The 19,776-nt window shown below is 46.7% G+C and overlaps 1 protein-coding gene across 1 annotated transcript in view; it reads left to right on the forward strand.

Annotated features, from left to right (window-relative positions):
* The window catches only part of YWHAE (tyrosine 3-monooxygenase/tryptophan 5-monooxygenase activation protein epsilon), a 56,908-nt gene that overhangs the window by 20,306 nt on the left and 16,826 nt on the right, over positions 1-19,776 (forward strand). The window contains exons 3-4 of the mRNA XM_084651023.1: positions 16,195-16,301; positions 18,180-18,386. Coding sequence (XP_084507149.1) covers positions 16,195-16,301; positions 18,180-18,386 — 314 coding nt within the window. The remainder of the gene's footprint in view (positions 1-16,194; positions 16,302-18,179; positions 18,387-19,776) is intronic.

Here is a 19,776-nt window from a genome sequence, read left to right on the forward strand (position 1 = left end):
GCTCCCCCAGCACTTCCTTTGGTATAGGAGTCAGGACCTGGTACCAAGCCTGGCACTGAACTTCAGGACCCGGTACTGTGGGATCCTTCAGCTGCTGAAGGACAGGAACAGGGCCCTGTACCTGTCCTAACATCCTCCTTATGGGGTGATAGTGGGGACTTCATTTGTGCCTGCTCAGGATGATTAAAGGGCACCCCAGGAACTCCTCAGGAAAGTAGCCCAAAACCTGGGGATCCAGGTGGAGGAAATCTTGGAAGCCTCCCATGCCCTGGTTTACATCTTGGCCCCTTTGGGACCATCGCGAGTGGCTTTGCCTCTGAATGGTGCCATTCTAGAACTCGTTAAGGCACTGTGGCAGACTCCAGCATCCTTGCAACCTACTGCAAAGAGGGGTGGAGAAAAGAGATTTTGTTCCCCCAAAGGGGTTTGAGTACTTATACACCCATCCGTCTCCAGGGTTGCTAGTGCTGTCAGTGGTAAACAAACAAGAAGCAGAGACAGCAAGGATCTAACCCCAGGGCCAAGGATGCCAAGAAGCTGTATCCTTTTTGGCAGAAAGATCTACTCCACTGGGGGGGGGCTCCAACTTCAAATCACCAACCAACAGATGCTCCTGAGCCACTATGACTTTAAGTCCTGGAGCACAATGACTAAGTTCAAGGAGTTCCTGCTACAGGAATCTAGTGCCGAGTTCTTGGCTCTAGTTGAGTAGGCCAGAGCAGTGGCAAAAGTGTACTTGCAAGCAGCATTGGTTGTGATGGACTCTGCTGCACAAACCATGGCTTTGGAAGGAGGAGCTCATGGCTTCTCATATGGAGGAGCTCATGGCTACAGGCCTCGGGCCTCCCATATGAAGTGCAGCAGACTATCGAGGGCCTCCCTTTCGAGAGCGCGTGTCTCTCTTTTCAGAGAAGATAGACTTGAGCTCCGCAGCTTAAAGGATCCACCCTAAAGTCGCTAGGACTATACACTCTAGCCCCATCAAGGAAGCACTTTTAAACCCCAGCCATTGCCCTGTTTCTACTAGCCTCAGTCAAGGCAGGATTACAATACGAGGCGGAGTATGAGCTATAAGAGGAGGCTGCCTCCCCAGTCCTTGTCTACCCTCAGGGCTGGCCCCACCACACATTTGGCTGGGTCTGAGCATGCCTTTTAAGGGTACATCCAAGGACGTTGTACCAGGACAATGTCTGGATCCACCTTCCCCAGTTTTTGTGGACCTGTTATCCCACTTTTATTGGGTGTGGGCCTGTATCACCTCAGACTGTTAGGTGCTATGCACATAGGATATCCCCTGCAGTTCAGTTCTCCCTTCCTCCCTGTCCCTCTTCAGGGACCCTTCTCATGAGCAACTTCTAATCCAGGAAGTGCGAACGCATCTGCAAGTGGGAGTAGTAGAGGTGGTTTCTCTGGAGCTAAGGGGCAAGGGGTTTTACTCCCGTTTCCTAATCTTGAATGCCAAAAGGAGTCTCAAACCTGGACTTGTGAAACTTCAACAGATTCATGCGGAAGCAGAAGTTCCGTATGATTTCCTTGGCCTCCATTATCCCTTTGCTGAATTCAGGGGACTCGTATGCCACCCTCGACTGGAACACTTTATTTCCGTATCTCAATCTTCCAAGGTCACAGGAGATTCCTCCAATTCATTGTGAATTAGGTACCAATGCTCACATTTGACCTGCCAGCAGCCCCATGGGTATTCACAAAGTGCATTGCAGTTGTTGCAGCTTTCCTAAGGAAACAAAGGGTTTAGATATGTCCTTACCTCGTTAACTGGCTGATTGGAAGTCAGACTAGGGCCCAGGTGGAGGCATACATATGGCTAGTACTGTCAACCTTCCAGAGGTTAGGCCTGTTGATAAACATGCAGAAATCAGCACTGTCCCCATCCAAATGATAGTATCCAAGTCCTTGACTTGATCCAGGCCAGAGCCTTTTTTCCAGAAGCCTGGTCCCAGGCCCTGGGTTCCATTGTAGAGAGCCTCAGAAACCAACCCATCAACACAGCAAGAAACTGCCTGAAACTCCTGGGGCATATGGCATCATGCACTTACATAGTGAAACAAGTGAGGTTGTGACTCAGACCTCTTCAGATCTGGCTAGCATTAGTGTACTGACCCTGCCGGGATCGCTTGGACATGGCAGTCACGCGCGCGCCGCCCCCCCCCCCCCCACACACCCGTGATCACCACCCTCCGATGCTGGCTGGAGCCGGAGACAGTATGTATGGGTGTCCCATTCTTGAAACTGCAGCTGTCAATATCTCTAGTCTGTGATGCTTCCATGCTCATTTGGGGGGGTCCTCAGAATCCAGGGCCTCTGGTCCCAGGTGGCGCTCACTACATATCAGTGTGAGGGAACTTGGGCAGTGCACCTTGCCTGCCAAATGTTCCAATCCCACCTGCAAGGCAAATGTGCATCAGTGCTTACAACATGACAGTGATGTTCTATATAAACAGACAGGGTGGAGCACACGCCTCTCACCTATGCCAAGAAGCTCTCTGCCTGTGGGAATTGTGCATATCCTACTCAATCCACCTCGCAGTCTTCTACCTCCCATGGGCACAGAACAAAGTAGTGGATTGCCTCAGCAGATCTTTCTCCAGTCACAAATGGTCCATCTACTGTGATGTCGTGAAGGTCATTTTCCAGAGGTGGGGGACTCAGGATAGACCTGTTCATGACCAGGCACAACAGAAAGTGTCTGCAGTTCTGTTCCTTTTGCAATCAGTCTAGCTCAGGGACACACTTCCCCTCCCTTGGAGAAGCTATCTCTACTATGCATTCCCCCATTCCTCTCATACACAAGGTCCTTCTGAAGGTCAGAGAGGAAGGAATGAACCTGATCTTGATAACCCCAGCCTGGCGTTACCAACACTGGTTCACCACCTTTCTGGATCTCTCGGTGAAAACACCAATTGCTCTACCTCTGTTTCTGGATCTCCTCTCCCAGGATCGCTGTCTCCTACTTTATCCGAACTTCAAGTCCCTCCATCTCACAGACTGTGGGGGATGAGGATGAGAGGTTTGGGGTGCAGGAGGGTGCTCCATGCTGGGATCAAGGGGTTTGGAGAGCACGAGGTGGATCAGGGCTGGGGTTGGGTATAGGTGTGGGGGAAAGGCTCAGTGGTGCAGGAATGGGGGAATGCATAATAGAGAAAAGGAGTACTTGTGCCACCTTAGAGACTAACCAATTTATTTGAGCATAAGCTTTTGTGAGCTACAGCTCACTTCATCGGATGCATACTGTGGAAAGTATAGAAAATCTTTTTATACACACAAAGCATGAAAAAATGGGTGTTTACCACTACAAAAGGTTTTCTCTCCCCCCACCCCACTCTCCTGCTGGTAATAGCTTATCTAAAGTGATCACTCTCCTTACAGTGTGTATGATAATCAAGGTGGGCCATTTCCAGCACAAATCCAGGGTTTAACAAGAACGTCTGAGGAGTGAGGGGGAAACAAGGGGAAATTGTCTTCTGTATTTAGCTATTCTTCCCCACTAAGTAGTGGACCTTCATAGAATCATAGATTAAGGTTGGAAGAGACCTTCAGAGGTCATCTAGTTCAACCCCCTGCTCAAAGCAGGACCACCCCCAACTAAATTATCCCAGCCAGGGCTTTGTCAAGCTGGGCCTTAAAAAGAAACTTTTTGAGGATGGAGATTCCACCACCTCCCTAGGTAACCCATTCCAGTGCTTCACCACCCTCCTAGTGAAATATTGTTTCCTAATATCCAACCTAGACCTCCCCCACTGCAACTTGAGACAATTGCTCCTTGTTCTGTCATCTGCCACCACTGAGAACAGTCTAGCTCCATCCTCTTTGGAACCCCGCTTCAGGTAATTGAAGACTGCTATGAAATCCTCCCTCACTCTTCTCTTCTGCAGACAAAATAGGCCCAGTTCCCACTCTGCTTGATACCAGCTGCCAACTAGACATTGAGCCATTGATCACTACCCATTGAGCGTGACGATCTAGCCAGCTTTCTATCCATGTTTATAGTCCATTATCCAATCCATACTACTTTAACTTGCTGACATGCATACTGTGGGAGACCATATCAAAAGCTTTGCTAAAGTCAAGGTATATCCTGTCCAGCGCTTCCCCATATCCACAGAGCCAGTTATCTCATAGAAGACAATCTGGTTGGTCAGGCATGACTTTCCCTTGGTGAATCCATATTGACTGTTCCTGATCATCTTCCTCTTCTCCAAGTGCTCCAAAATGGATTCCTTTAGAACCTGCTGCATGATTTTTCCAGGGACCGAGGTGAGGCTGACCGGTCTGTAGTTCCCTGTATTCTCCTCCTTCCCTTTAAAGATGACAGGTTTCAGAGTAACAGCCGTGTTAGTCTGTATTCGCAAAAAGAGGAGGAGTACTTGTGGCACCTTAGAGACTAACCAATTTATTTGAGCATGAGCTTTCGTGAGCTACAGCTCACTTCATCGGATGAAGTGAGCTGTAGCTCTCGAAAGCTCATGCTCAAATAAATTGGTTAGTCTCTAAGGTGCCACAAGTACTCCTTTAAAGATGGGCACTATATTTGCCTTTTTCCAATCGTCCAGCATCTCCCCTGATTGCCTGAAGTTTTCAAAGATAATGGCTCTGCAATCACATCAGCTCCCTCAGCGCCCTCAGATGCATTGCATCTGGCCCCATGGACTTGTGCATGTCTAGCTTTTCTAAATAGTCCTTAAGCTGTTCTTTCACCACTGAGGACTACTCACCTCCTTCCTATACTGTACTGCCCAGTGCAGCAGTCTGGGAGCTGACCTTGTCTGTAAAGACTGAGGCAGAAAAAAGCATTGAGTACTTCAGCTTTTTCCACATCATCTGTCACTAGGTTGCCTCCCCCATTCAGTAAGGGTCCCACACTTTCCCTGGCTACCACCTTGTTGCAAACATACCTGTAGAAACCCTTCACGTCCCTTGCTAGCTGCAACTCCAGTTGTGCTTTGGCCTTCCTGATTATACTCCTGCATGCTTGAGCAGTATTTTTATACTACTCCTCAGTTATATGTCCAGGTTTCTACTTCTTGTAAGCTTCCTTTTTGTGTTTAAGCTCTCTGAAGATTTCTCTGTTAAGCCAAACTGGTTGTCTGCCATATGTGCAGAAAGAATAGCAAATAGGGATGGTTTGTTCCTGCACCCTCAATAAGGCTTTTTTAAAGTACATTCAGCTCTCCTGGACTCCTCCTTCTCTCCTCTTCTCCCCTCTCCCCCCCCCCCCCCATTAGCATCCCAGGGGATCCTGCCCAACAATTCCCTGAGAGAGTCAGTCTGCTTTTCTGAAGTCCAGGGTCCGCATTCTGCTGCTCTACTTTCTTCCTTTTGTCAGGATCCTGAACTCGACCATCTCATGGTCACTGCTCTCCAGGTTGCCACCCACTTCTACTTTCCTTACCAATTCTTCCCTGTTTGTGAGCAGCAGGTCAAGAGGATCACGGCCCCTAGTTGGTTCCTCCAGCATTTGCACCAGGAAGTTCTCCCCAACACACTTCAGAAACTTCCTGGATTGTCTCTGCACTGTTGTGTTCCTCTCCCAGCAGGTGTCAGGGTGATTGAAGTCTCCTCTGAGATCTAGGGCCTGTGATCTGGAAACTTCTGTTAGTTGTCCAAAGAAAGCCTTATCCTCCTGGTCTGGTGGTCTATAGCAGACGCCCACCACAACATCACCCTTATTGCCCTCGCATCTAAACTTAACTCAAAGACTCTCAACAGGCTTTTCTCCAGTTTCATACTGGAGCTCTGAGCAATCGTACTGCTCTCTTACATACAGTGCAACTCCTCCACCTTTTCTCCCCTGCCTGTCTTTCCTGTACAGTTTATACCCATCCACACCGTTGCTCCAGTCATGTGAGTTGCCCCGCCAAGTCTGTTGTTCCAATCACATCATAGTTCCTTGACTGTGCCAGGACTTCCAGTTCTTTCTGCTTGTTTCCCAGGCTTCTTACATTCATGTACAGGCACCTAAGATAACTAGCCAATTGCCCTGCTTTCTCAGTATGAATCTGGAGGCCTCCCCTGTTGTACTCTCCTCCTTGTGTTTCCTCCCAGTATCCCACTTACCCCAGGGCTCCATCCCCTGGTGAACCTAGTTTAAAGCTCTCCTCACTAGGTTAGCAAGCCTGCTTGTGGAGATGCTCTTCCCTTTCTTTATTGGGAAAATCCCATCTCTTCCTAGCAATCCTTCCTGGAACAACATCCCATGGTCAAAGAATCCAAAGCCCTTTCTACCTGTGCAACCACAACCTCCACAATTAGATGGTCCCTACCTGGGCCTTTTCCTTCAATAGGGAGGATGGACAAGAACACGACTTGCACCTCAAACTCCTTTATCCTTCTTCCCAGAGTCAGTAGTCTGCAGTGACCCGCTTAAGGTCATTCTTGGCAGTATCATTGGTGCCCACGTGGAGAAGTAGGAAGGGGTAGAGGTCAAAGGGCTTGATCGGTCTTGGCAGACACGCAGTCACATCCTCAATTCTAGCTCTAGGCGAGCAGCTGAGTTTCCTGGTCTAGATGGCAGATTGATGACTGTTTTCCCCTCCCTTAGGTGGGAGTCCCTGACCACCACCACCCATCCCCTCTTCTTGGGAGGGGTGGTCATGGAACCCCCATCCCTAGGACAATGCTTTCCATGCCTTTCAGTCGATGGGGTCTCCTTCTGATCCCTTCCCTCAGATGACTCTTCCAAATCATTCTCCACCATAGTACCTGTGCAGAGAGCCTTAAAGTGAGCTGTAGCTCACGAAAGCTCATGCTCAAATAAATTGGTTAGTCTCTAAGGTGCCACAAGTACTCCTTTTTCTTTTTGCGAATACAGACTAACACGGCTGTTACTCTGAAACCTTTATTACCTCTGTCTGCACTGGGGCATGAATTCTCCTCTTTCTTCTTCTGAAGGTCACATGCTGCCTAATTTCTTCTGTTCTGCACTGCCCTCTCTGATTCTTCAGCATGCTGTGCCTGCAGTACCAAATGCTGACTTCTATCCAGAAAGTCTTAATTTTCTCTGATGCAGGGACCTAGGGGTTACAGTGGATGAGAGGCTGGATATGAGTTGACAGTGTGCCCTTGTTGCCAAGAAGGCTAACGGCATTTTGGGCTGTACAAGTAGGAGCATTGCCAGCAGATCGAGGGACGTGATCATTCCCCTCTATTCAGCATTGGTGAGGCCTCATCTGGAATACTGTGTCCAGTTTTGGGCCCCACACCACAAGAAGGATATGGGAAAAATTGGAGAGAGTCCAGTGGAGGGCAACAAAAATGATTAGGGGGCTGAAGCACATGACTTATGAGGGGAGGCTGAGGGAACTGGGATTATTTAGTCTGCAAAAGAGAAGAATGAGCGGGGATTTGATAGCTGCTTTCAACTACCTGAAAGGGGGTTCCAAAGAGGATGGATCTAGACCAGTGCTTCTCAAGCAATCTGATGTGGGGGACCGACAGTTTTTTTTTTCCCAATGTGCACGCAGACAGGCAGCCGATGGCTCATGGACTGGCACCAGTCCGCGGACCACCACTTTGAGTAGCACTGATCTAGACTGTTCTCAGTGGTCCAGATTACAGAACAAGGAGTAATGGTCTCAAGGAGTGTGGTGAAGCACTGGAACAGATTACCTAGGGAGGTGGTGGAATCTACTTCCTTAGAGGTTTTTAAGGTCAGGCTTGACAAAGGCCTGGCTGGGATTTAGTTGGTGTTGGCCCTACTTTGAGCAGGGGGTTGGACCAGAAGACCTCCTGAGGTCCCTTCCAACCCTGATATGCTATGATTCAATGCAGGGTTGGTACTTAAGTCTATCTAGTCCCCCTTATCTTCCAGTATGGAGGCCAGCTTTCACTTCATACAGAAGAAGTTCCTTCTATCCTCTGGGAGAGAGACAAATATGGCACATCCTGTGCAGGTCACTACAGCTGATCGCTCACTATCCATATTGTCTTCCTTCTAAAAGCCTCTTCAGATGTTGTATTTACTGCTCACAGAAGCCTGCACTTCCCTTTATTTTTGGTAGGTGTGACTCCTCTTGTGCCTTAACCTTTCTGATTTTGTCCCTTCATGCTTGCCACTACTCTATAGTATTCATCTTTAGCAATTTGTCCAGGTTTCCACTTTTTGTAAGATTCCTTTGAGTTTCAGGGTACTACAGAGCTCTGGATGGAGTCATATTGGGTCCTTATTACAGTTCTTCCTGTCTTTGCTATTGTATCTTTTTACTGTCTTTGAGAAACTGCCAGCTCTCCTGAACTCTTATTTTTCCTTAATTTTTTCTTCCCATAGGACCTTGCGTACAAGTTCTGAGTTAACATCTCTTCGAGTGCTTGCTCATGTCGATTCCATTCTAGGTGTGCGTACCCATGTGTACAGTTGTTGGAGACATTTGCCTTAGCGGTATCTGTAGGGCCCGCTGTAGCACCCTCTGGAATGCTGCGCTCATGTGGCAGTATATCAGGCACCCATGGCCCTACGCCCTCTCAGTTCCTTCTTACCGCCTGTGATGGTTAGAGTGCCTGGTCTTGCTTAGCCAGAGCATTAGTGGTTCTTCACTGTTCTGATTTGTTCTACTTGTTGTTATTTAGTCAGTGATTAGTTAGCTGTTAAGTGTTTTAGTAGTAGTTATTCCTGGAGTGGGATATGCCCCGCTCCCCAGGCTTTAAGCCATGTTCTTAGTGCGGCCGGTCAATGCCTATCAGTAACCATCACGAGAGTTGTCTGAAGGTCCTGGGGAGTCCCATCGAAAAGACAAGTGCCAGATCTGCAAAAACTTGTCCACTGACTCAGAAAGAGCAGGACATTTGGCTAAGGGCCCTCCTTATGGAGGCTGCTCTGTGCCCTGCATTGGAGCCCTCATGCTCAGACTCCATACACAGTACTTTGGCGTCGGCATGCAGTGCATCGCCGGCACCAGGATCCACCCAGCACGATTCTCCCTTGTCAGTACCGAAGTCTGGTCTGCAGGCACCATGCAAGGAAACTTCGGCCTTGTACCTGCAATGAAGGCTCTCGGGGGTACCACTGTGGTCAAACCCCCTAGCCCAGCCAGGGACCCAACTCCCGGGAGCGATAGGAAATTCCAGCCCATTGCAGGGCTGTCTGTGCCTGAGGTGGGGGCTGGCAGCCAAAGAACAATTAGGCTCACTGGCACCGCAGACCCCTGGCCACATGGTGGATCCTGGCAAGATACCAGCTCAGACGACCAAGCTGGTGATGGGACCACCCCTAAAGACAGTGGAACATCCCTGGACTGCAGGTGTCATTCCCCTTCACCACAGCCAAGGACCCCAGTACTGCAACACCAGTTTTAAGTGATGCCACCAGTCATCTCCTCCACCTGCCCAGCTGGGTCCTTCCAGTGACAAAGGCAGACAAAAGCAGTCATTTTGAGGGTGCACCCAAGGACGACACCCTATTACTCTCCTGAGCAGTTCCCTGTCATCCTCAACCGCCTTCACCCTCTCCAGTCGGCCTGGTCCCATATCACCTCGGACCGCTGGGTGCTTAACACAGTCTCGTTGGGCTATACTCTGCATTTTGTAGCCGACCAACCCTTCCCTTCCCCGTCCCTGTCCCTCTTCAGGGACCCTTCTCACGAGCAACTCCTCGTTCAGGAGGTCAAAAAGCTCCTGAACCTAGGGGTAGTGGAAGAGGTTCTGCAAGACCTGGAAGGAAGAGGATTTTAAAGGCAAAAGGGGACCTCAGACCTATCCTAGATCTGTATCCTCTCAACAAGTCTCTCAAAGTTGAAGTTTTTGTATGGTCTCTTTGGATCCGGGAGACTGGTACATCGCCCTCGATTTTAAAGGATGCATACTTCCATATTCCTGGGGCACTGGCTTTTCCTCTATTTCACATTGGGCCGGCGCTATTTCCAGTTCACGGCAATGCCCTTTGGTCTCTTTTTGGCCCTGAGTGTGTTCACCAAGTGTATAGTGTCAGTGGCCACTTACCTGCGATGTCAGGGGGTCCAAATCTACCTGTACCTCAACAACTTGTGGTTAAGGGGCCAGTCCTCCTCCTATCAGGTGCAAAGGCATCTCAATCTGGTCTGTTTCACCTGCCGTGACCTGGGCCTAATAAACAACAATAAGTCAACCCTTACCCCAGTGCAATGTATGGAATTCATTAGAGTGGTACTCGACTCCACTCGAGCCAGAGCCTTCCTACCCAAGACTCTGTTCTGAGCAGTAGTGGATCTCATCTTGTCTCTGCATGCCCGCCTGCTCATCACCGCCCACACATGCCTGAGACTGTTGGGCCACATGACAGCATGCACTTACATGGTCTGGCTGGCGTTGGTCTATGTCCCCAGCCGATACAGTATGGAGAGGGTGATCAGGATTCTGGACAGTGTACTGTTGTCCCTTACCTGATGGGAAGACCCGGTGTTGGTGCTGGAGGGAGTCCCCTTCATGACCTCAGTCTCATCAGTGACTCGTCACCAACACTTCAGACCTGGGTTGGGGAGCCCACCTGGGCGATCTCAGTACTCAAGGCCGTTGGTCCAGTCACGATCGGTCGCTGCACCAATAACATCAGGGAACTCGGGGCAGTTTACGTAGCCTGCCAAGCTTTTCAGACGTGCATACAAGGCACGGCAGTTCAGTTCCTAACAGACAACACAGCCATGGTCTTCTATATCGACAGATGGCAGGGGAGCCAGGTCATCCGCCTTCTGTCAAGAAGTGCTCTGGGATTTCTGTCTGCAGCATGACATCTATCTTGTGGCTGCTTGGACGGACCGCCAAGTGGTCCCTTCATTAGATCCCTGTGTGAGTTGACAAATGTGTATCCACATCCGAGCTGTGATCCGCAGATAATTTTTGCAGATATCTGCAAAAATTACAGGATTCTACCCTGGACTGAGGCTCTGAGGCGCGCACAACCCCACTGGAGTCCAGTGTATCCGCATCTGATCTGTAATCTGCAAAATTTGCATCCACATCCGCGCTGGTATCCGCAGAAATGGTCCATGGATATAAAGCGGATACCCGCGGATTTGCAGGGTTCTACCCTTCACCCTAAGTTGGTCAGTTCTATCCATCTTGTCCAGGCAGAACAGGAAATGCCACATCTTCTCATTCCAGGGCAGGGACAGGATCCCTGTCGGGCACCTTCCTGCTCCTGTGGTGGGGGCTCTGATGTATGCCTTCCCTCTGGTGTCATTGCTACCCGGGGTCCTCATGAAGATCAAGCAGGACAGGATGAAGGTCATCGTCCTAGTGCTTGCATGGCCGCACCAACACTGGTTCAGCAGTCTGCAGGATCTCTCGGTGGCGACCCAGTTTCAGATGCCACTCAGGGCGGACCTTTTGTCCCGGAACCATGGCAGTTGCCTGCACCCAAACCTGATGGCGCTTCATCTGACAGCTTGGCTGCTGTGAGACTAAATGTGCAAGAACAGCAGTGTTTGTCCAAGGTCCAACAAGTCCTGTTGGACAGTGGAGAGCCCTCCACCAGAGCCACCTTCCTGGCCAAATGGAAGTGATTTCATTTGCTGGATGGCGAATAAGGGGGTCTGTCGCGAGAGAGCCCCATTGCTGCTCATTCTAGACTACCTCCTGCACCTCAAACTTCAGGGCTTGTCACTCTCCTCCACCAAGGTCCATCTAGCGGCCATCTCGGGCTTCCACCCAGTGCTCAAAGGCAGGTTGGTTTTCTCTCAGGATATCACAGCCAGATTCCTTAAGGGCCTGGGGGGTTTCTACCCGCACGTCAAGGATCCTGTCCCTCTATGGGACTCAAATCTGGTGCTCTCGTGGCTTGTCTGTCCGTCTTTCTCCTCGCCTCCTGCTCTCACCTTCTCTTCTGGAAAGTCGCATTCCTGGTTGTAGTGGTGTCGGCCTGCCGGGTATCTGAGATTTGGGCACTCACTTCAGAACCACTTACGCAGTCTCCTACAAGGACACGATATAGCTAAGACCGGTTTTCCTTCCTAAGGTAGTCTCTCAGTTTTATTTGAGCCAAGACATTTACTTACTGGTCATCTTTCTGAAGCCGCTAAGTCGGAGGAGGAGCACAGGCTACATGCCTTGGATGTCAGGAGAGCTCTGGCCGTCTACATGGAAAGGACCAAGCCATTCCATAGGTTGACTGAATTATTCATCGCTGTGGCTGACAGGATGAAAGGTCAACCTGTTTCCACTCAGAGAATTTCCTCCTGGATCACTGTTGACATTCCCTTTTTGCTATGATCTAGCAAAGGTGCCATCCCTGGCAATAGTCACCGTCCACTCTACCAGGGCACAGGCTTTGGCAGCCTTTTTGGCCCAACTGCCTATTCTGGACATCTGTACGGTCCATACCTTCACGGCCCACTATGTGCTTACCCAGCAGGCCCAGGACAATGCTGGCTTTGGTAGAGCAGTACTGCAAACCACCAAATGGTGAACTCTGAGCCCACCTCCATAGATACTGCTTATGAGTCACCTAGAATGGAATCGACATGAGCAAGCACTCGAAGAAAACTTATGAAAGGAAGGTAACTGTTCTCTTTGAGATGTGTTGGTCATGTCCATTCTATTTCCTATCCCTCTGTCGGAGTTGCTGGCAAGAAGGAATTGAGAAGGCATAGGGCCAGTGGTACCTGATATATTGCTGCATGAGCACGGCACTCTAGAGGGTGCCACAGCCAGCCCTACGGATACTGTTAAAGTAAGTCTCCAACTGTGTACGTGGGCGTGCACACCTAGAATGGAATAGACATGAGCAACGCATCTCAAAGAATAACAGTTACGAAAGGTAGGTAACCGTAACCGTTCTTTAAATCCATTGTCCCTGTTCTGCTGCTCTTACCTCCATCCTTTCCTTAGAATTATGAAACTATCATTCCATGATCACTTTCACCTAAATTGTGTTCTACCGTCAGATTTGCAACCAGTACTTCCCTTATTTTGCTCATTTGAGCTGCTTCAGCAAAAAAAAAAAAGGGCTCTTGTGGTATAAGCAGCACAGGGCTCAAAGCAGGCTGGAGTCTGGAAGGATTCTCTAGCTTTTAGAATTTTACTTTCCTTCTTGGACTTTGACAAAGCTAGGCTGTATAATCTTCAAATCATTACTCCTGGGGACATTCTGCACCAAAAAATTAAATTCTGGGCACAATATTTTAAAATGCTGCAAATTTTATTTGTCAAAATAACACTGCATAATTACGCCAGTTTCAATTATTCTGGTAATTTATTTAAAAATACCAGTCAGCAATTATGTCTGTAACAATACAGAGACACACACACATTTCCCCCAGGGGTAGAGAGTGAGAGATCCTTATGACAACCAACCCAGTTCCTGTTTCTCTTCCCCTAGGTATCAAGAGGGAGAAACAGCCTGTCGTTTGGTCCCAGGCTTGTACGGAGTTCCCTGTAAGTTGCCCTCTCCTTCCCTCAGGGCATGCTGGGAACTGCAACTGCCAGGAACTCTCCAGCTCCCTCCCCTACCCCCAGGCAGTCTTTTCTATATGCAAGCTGGACTCTGCCAGGTCCAGTGGACCCTAGTGGTGGCTAGCAGCACTCCAGCCCATTTCTGTGTGGGGGAAGGAAATTCTGCGCACATAACATTAATTTCTGCAAAATTGTGCAGTGGCGCAGAATTTCCCCAGGAGCGAAATCATATTGCAAGGCCACCCAGCCCTGCGATAGGCCCAATAAATACATCACAAAATAAAGAGAATAGTCTTTGCTTTGTGATGTTTGTATTTTGATTTGTATAGAATCACAAAGGAAATACCTTACAGATGTGTTCTAATTCAGGAGAATTGTAGATGGTGTGGTCATAACAGACTGTCTTGTAACTATTGCATTTGAATAATTAGTTTAAATATGATAACTTTTGGCAGCTTGTGCTCTCACTGCTGGTCTTCGCTTTGTTAGTGCTGTCTGTTCTTTACTCTTGTTTTCTTTTGGGATGTCACTTAAGATTCACATGCCTCACAGGTTACCTTTTTTGGCTTTGTTTTTCTCTAGCATCTGATTCTGCCCTTTTGGCATATTTTTTTATCTTGTTCATCTTCAGTTGGCTTTTCTTTATAAGGCAAAGCTCCAAGAATCAGTAGAAATTTATGGAATGCTTTGATGGAGGTGTTTATAACCTGAAAGGGTGCCATGAGATGACCAGTAGGATAGCTGGCTTGTGCTATCCCTCATTAGTTATCTGCCAGTGTGTGTGGTTTAAAAAAAAAAAAAAAAAAGTGAAGAGCTAGGGGAGTTGTGCCAGTCTTGCAAAAGCAAGCTAAGACCAGTCTAGATCTTGCCAAATATTTCCAGAAAGACAGAATTACAGGTAACGCATCCTTTTTGCAGCCTTTTATGTAATCACATTATAATGACTTTTGCGTATATGATGTGGGTACAACTACCTGCTACCATCTCTTCCCTCATGTACCTGTTGTGACAGGGTCGGGCCAGATGGCTACAGGAGAATGATAGAAGGCAGATATATTAGCTTCAGGTTAAACAGGTCCCTTTTCCCTGGGTAAGGTAATGGGCAGTTCCAGAACAATCAGGAAGTTGCTGGAACTAATTAAGACAGACAGGCTAATTAGGACACCTGGAGCCAATTAAGAAGCTGCTAGAATCAATTAAGACAGGCTAATCGGGGCACCTGGTTTAAAAAGGACCTCACTTCAGTCAGTGAGGGGTACGCAAGGAGCTGAGAGAGAGGGCGTGCTGCTGGAGGACTGAGGAGTACAAACGCTGTCTGGCATCAGGAGGAAGGTCCTGTAGTGAGGACACAGAAGGTGTTGGGAGGAGGCCATGGGGAAGTAGCTCAGGGAGTTGTAGCTGTCACACAGGTGTTACACGAAACCCTGTAGACAGCTATGATCCACAGGGCCATGGGCTGGAACCCAGAGTAGAGGGCAGACTTGGGTTCCTCCCAACTCCCTATTGGATACAGGAGGAGTTGACCTGGACTGTGTGTCTAACCAGAGGGGAAGGTCCCTGGCCTGTCCCCTGACCCACTAGGTTGATCAGCAGAGACTGTGGGGATTGTTCTCCTTCCTTTTCCCCAGGCTGGCCAGTGATGAGGTTAGTTGAGCGAATGGCAGGTTTGAGCCACTAGCAAAAGTGGCCAAATTGAGGGCTGCTGTGAATCTCTGAGGCAAGCAAATCCGCCAGTGAGCGCAGGACCCACCAAGGCAGAGGAGGAACTTTGTCACACTGTGAAAAGTTGAATTCTGCTGATTCTCTCAAAGTACTCTGTAGATTTGAACATCTTAGTGTTGCTGGCAGGCATCTTGACTCTAGAATTTACTTTCTGCCTTGGTCCAGTATTGTTAGAGTTCAGCCTTCTAACTGCCTATTTACTGTTCGTTATGTCGGTGATTCTCAACCCTTTTCTTTCTGAGGGCCCGCAACGTCCTGTTAAAAACTCCACGTCCCCCTTGTGCCACAACTACTACTTTTCTGCATATAAAAGCAAAGACCAGCTTTAGGGGGCAGCAAGCAGGACAACTGCCCAGAACCCCATGCCACAGGGGTCCCCATGAAGCTAAATTGCTTAGGCTTCAGCCCCGAGTGGAGGGGCTTGGGCCTCTGAGCTTCAACCCCAAGTGGTGGGGCTTCAGCTTTCTGCCCTGGGCCCCAGCAAGTCTAATGCCAATCCTGCTTTGTGGACCCTCTGAAACCTGCTTGTGGCCCCCCCCAGGGCGCCCTGGACTCCTGGTTGAGAACTACTGCATTGTGAGATGAGTCTCCCTGAATCTAGTTAATATTTATAATTTTTAAAATATGTACCTGTGCCCAGAGAAGACCAGCCCTGAGGTAGTTTTAAAAACTGAAAAATAAGATACAGTATATTGGGAAAATGTCTTTGCTGTAGTTCGCAAAAAGAAAAGGAGTACTAGTGGCACCTTAGAGACTAACCAGTTGGTTGGTTTCTAAGGTGCCACTAATACTCCTTTTCTTTTTGCGAATACAGACTAACATGGCTGCTGCTTTGCTGTGGTTAGGAACTTCTGCATCTTCTTTCCCCTCTTTTGATTTTGACTGTTCGGTGAAGCTATGGTCTTTTAATACTGTCCAAAAGAAGTTGGACTCTTGTACACAAACGCTAGTTCCTATCTAAACTGGATTATTCTTCCTGTTTTCAGCATTTGGGATTGAATATTTCTTGTTTCCCTTTATACTATTAAATCTTCTTTGCTAATCTTTGCTTTTCCCCCCCCTTCTCCTTCTCTCTCCACCCCCCCCCACCCACCCCAGGTTGAGACCGAGCTGAAGTTAATCTGTTGCGACATTCTGGATGTACTGGACAAACACCTCATTCCAGCAGCTAACACGGGCGAGTCCAAGGTTTTCTATTATAAAATGTAGGTGACTTGTGGGCTTTGGGCAAGTGCCATCCTTATAGTTTGCATAAAATATTGAAGTGAATTCAGTACTGGTGCCAGATTAACAGCCATGGAGATTAACATTTTACAGCCATGGAATAGGTACTGCTGTATTGTGGAAATGTAGTCCTCTCCAAACTGTCCTACCACTTTGCTTACTTCAAGAAATAAGATGATGGTTTGGTCATTGTGTCCAGTCAGTCCTTGTGTTGAACACCAACAAGAGGTTCAGTGACTGATTGTGATGGTACATTTTCTCATGGATGCCTGCCAACTAGATAAACTATATTAAGACCACTCAAGTGGACACAAATTTTAATTACTATACACTTGTAATTGGTCTTGAATAAGTGATATATAATGAAAGGCTATATTTACCCCCATTAGCAACGCACTGAACCATTCAGTGCTTTCTGTGTAAACTGTGTATAATACATAAAAACTAGGTTAATTGAACATACCTAAATATTTATATCAAGGAATGCAAACATTAAAATTGCATGTCTAACTTAAGTTCAGCCCCTTGTCCATACCCATCATGATAGTTGCTAATTAGGATACGCTTTTTTTCTTAAATACTATATAATACCATGCAATTCTTTGTTACCTTTAAATATAGATATGTTGAATTGTGTGGTATTTCTTTTATTATAGTTATAAGTAATTTAATTGTTGTAAACTTTCACTTAGTTTTTATATGAATTTTAATAACTTCTCCAGTGTTCATTCACTATACATTTTCTTTTTACCCATCCACATAGCCTTTCTGGGGTAGAGGCAGCTTGCTGCAAGCTTAGGTGGATTGCAAAAATTAGCAAAGTTCATTACTGCATTTATTTGTGTTTATACTTCTAGTTTTCATATATCTTCTTCATGGACTGTCTGGAATACTCAGTAGTATATGATGTTACATATATATCTGAGGTAATCTGAACTGAATGAGATGGACCTAGATAAGAGTGTCTTCAGCATATTGTGAAGGAACTTTAAGCCTGATCTCTTTACTTACCCTCCTAATGGCCTACTTTATGTTGACTAGTAAGTATGACAAAGTAAAAGCCATAGGGACAGAAGAGCAAATGCCTTCTACTCCCCTCTGAGCTTGAGGAATGAAACCACCTAAGGGCAGAGCCATCCGCTCCTAATAGAATATGTAGGTAGATCAGAACATTCATGACATCAGAGGTAGCTAATGTCAGCATGGACACCTGGATCTTTATCCAGCACCAAGAAGGAATTGAACACTGTAGTGTAGACTTCTGCTAAAGTGATGGGAGGGTTTTCCCATTGCTGTAGTAAATCCATTCACTGGAGAGGTGGTAGCTAGAGCAACAAAAGAATTTTTCATTGATCTAGTTGCATCTACAGTGGGGGTTAGGTAGACCTAACTACATCACATGGTGTAGCTCAGGCCTCTGTGAGTGATGCTGACCAGTGGGTGAGTCTCCATTTCATGTTCTCAGGCATTTCCTGGTACTTGTAAAAAGGTCCAGGATGGCTTCTCTAATGTGGAATTCTTCTTTCTGGGCTAGAAAATTGTCTCAGTAACTTGGGAACTTCAATGAAACACATTCAGTCATAGATACTCTGCAAGTAACTGGGTAGCAATTTTTTATAGGAGTACTATGGTTTTAGTTACTTCAGAAAGACACAGGTCTTCCTTATTCACACTGTCTTCCATGGCTGATTGTCTTATGTTCTTAAAAATCACATACCCTGTGTTTTCTAGACATATATCTATAGTAAATGCCTATGCTGTACCAATTTATTGATGTACAATTATCAACATTAACTGTTTTTTTTCAACAGCTAATGTGAAATCAAGGAATCCTGAATCTCTGCTCTTTACACTTTCAGGAAAGGGGACTACCACAGGTACCTGGCTGAGTTTGCCACAGGAAATGACAGGAAGGAGGCTGCAGAGAATAGCCTGGTGGCTTATAAAGCAGCTAGTGATATTGCAATGACAGAACTTCCGCCAACACATCCCATCCGCTTAGGTCTTGCTCTCAACTTCTCTGTATTCTACTATGAAATTCTTAATTCCCCTGACCGTGCCTGCAGGTAAGTAATGTCTGAGGAGACTGGAAGGTTTCTTAAAAATATAAAACCAGCTACAGTGGCAGCACATATAGCTTGCAAATTTGAATATCTGCACCTTTGGAGCAATATGGTGGGTTTCCTTGTTTTCTGCTGTATATAAGTTGAAAAACTTTGTAATAAATTAACCACATAGGCACAGAAGAGAAGCCCTGAAACTTCACCCAGTGTTAGGGCTCTATCGTGTGCATCTTTTAATTCATTCAAGAGTTGGCGAGCATTCAAGGAGTCCAGATTAATTTATTTATTTGAGAGTAGATTATTTGGGAGAAACAAAAGTGACAAAGCAGAGAGTGGTTAACTAATTTGTAAAAATATGAACTTAACTTTTCAGGGATGAATACTTCAAGTAGGGCTGTCAAGTGATTAAAAAAATTAATCGCGATTAATCACGCTGTTAAACGGTATTCTATTTAAATATTTTTGGATGTTTTCAACATTTTCAAATATATTGATTTAAATTATAACAATACAAAGTGTACAGTGCTCACTTTATATTTTTATTACAAATATTTGCACTGTAAAAAAACAAAAGAAATAGTATTTTTCAGTTCACCTAATAAGTACTGTAGTGCAATCTCTTTATTGTGAAAGTTGAACTTACAAATGTAGAATTATGTACAAAAAACTGCATTCAAAAATAAAACCGTATAAAACTTGAGCCTACAAGTCCAGTCAATCCTATTTTTTGTTCAGCCAATCACTCAGACAAACAAGTTTGTTTACATTTGCAGGAGATAATGCTGCCTGCTTCTTGTTCACAATGTCACCTGAAAGTGAGTACAAGTATTCGCATGCCACTGTTGTAGCCGGCGTCGGAAGATATTTACATGCCAGATGCACTAATGATTCATGTGTCCCTTGATGCTTTAACCACCATTCCAGAGGACATCTGTCCATGCTGATGACGGGTTTTGGTCGCTAACAATCCAAAGTGGTGCAGACTGACACATGTTCATTTTCATTCTCTGAGTCAGATGCCACCAGCAGAAGGTTGAGTCTTTTTGTGTGGTTCCGGTTCTGTAATTTTCTCATCAGAGTGTTGCTCTCCACACCTCATCTCTCTCAGATTTTGGAAGGCACTTCAGAGTCTTTAAATCTTGGGTTGAGTGCTGTAGCTTTCTTTAGAAATCTCACATTGGTACCTTCTTTTTGTTTTGTCAAATCTGCAGCAAAAGTAGTCTTAAAATGAACGTGTGCTGAGTCGTCATCTGAGACTACAGTAACATGAAATATATGGCAGAATGCAGGTAAAATAGAGCCAGAGAAGTACAATTGCCCGCCCCTCTCCCCCCTCCCCCCAGGAGTTCAGTCACAAATTTAACACATTTTTTTAATGAGCCTCATCAGCATG

This window comes from Lepidochelys olivacea (assembly GCF_965140295.1).
Source record: "Lepidochelys olivacea isolate rLepOli2 genome assembly, chromosome: 17".
In the NCBI taxonomy this organism is placed as follows: domain Eukaryota; kingdom Metazoa; phylum Chordata; order Testudines; family Cheloniidae; genus Lepidochelys; species Lepidochelys olivacea.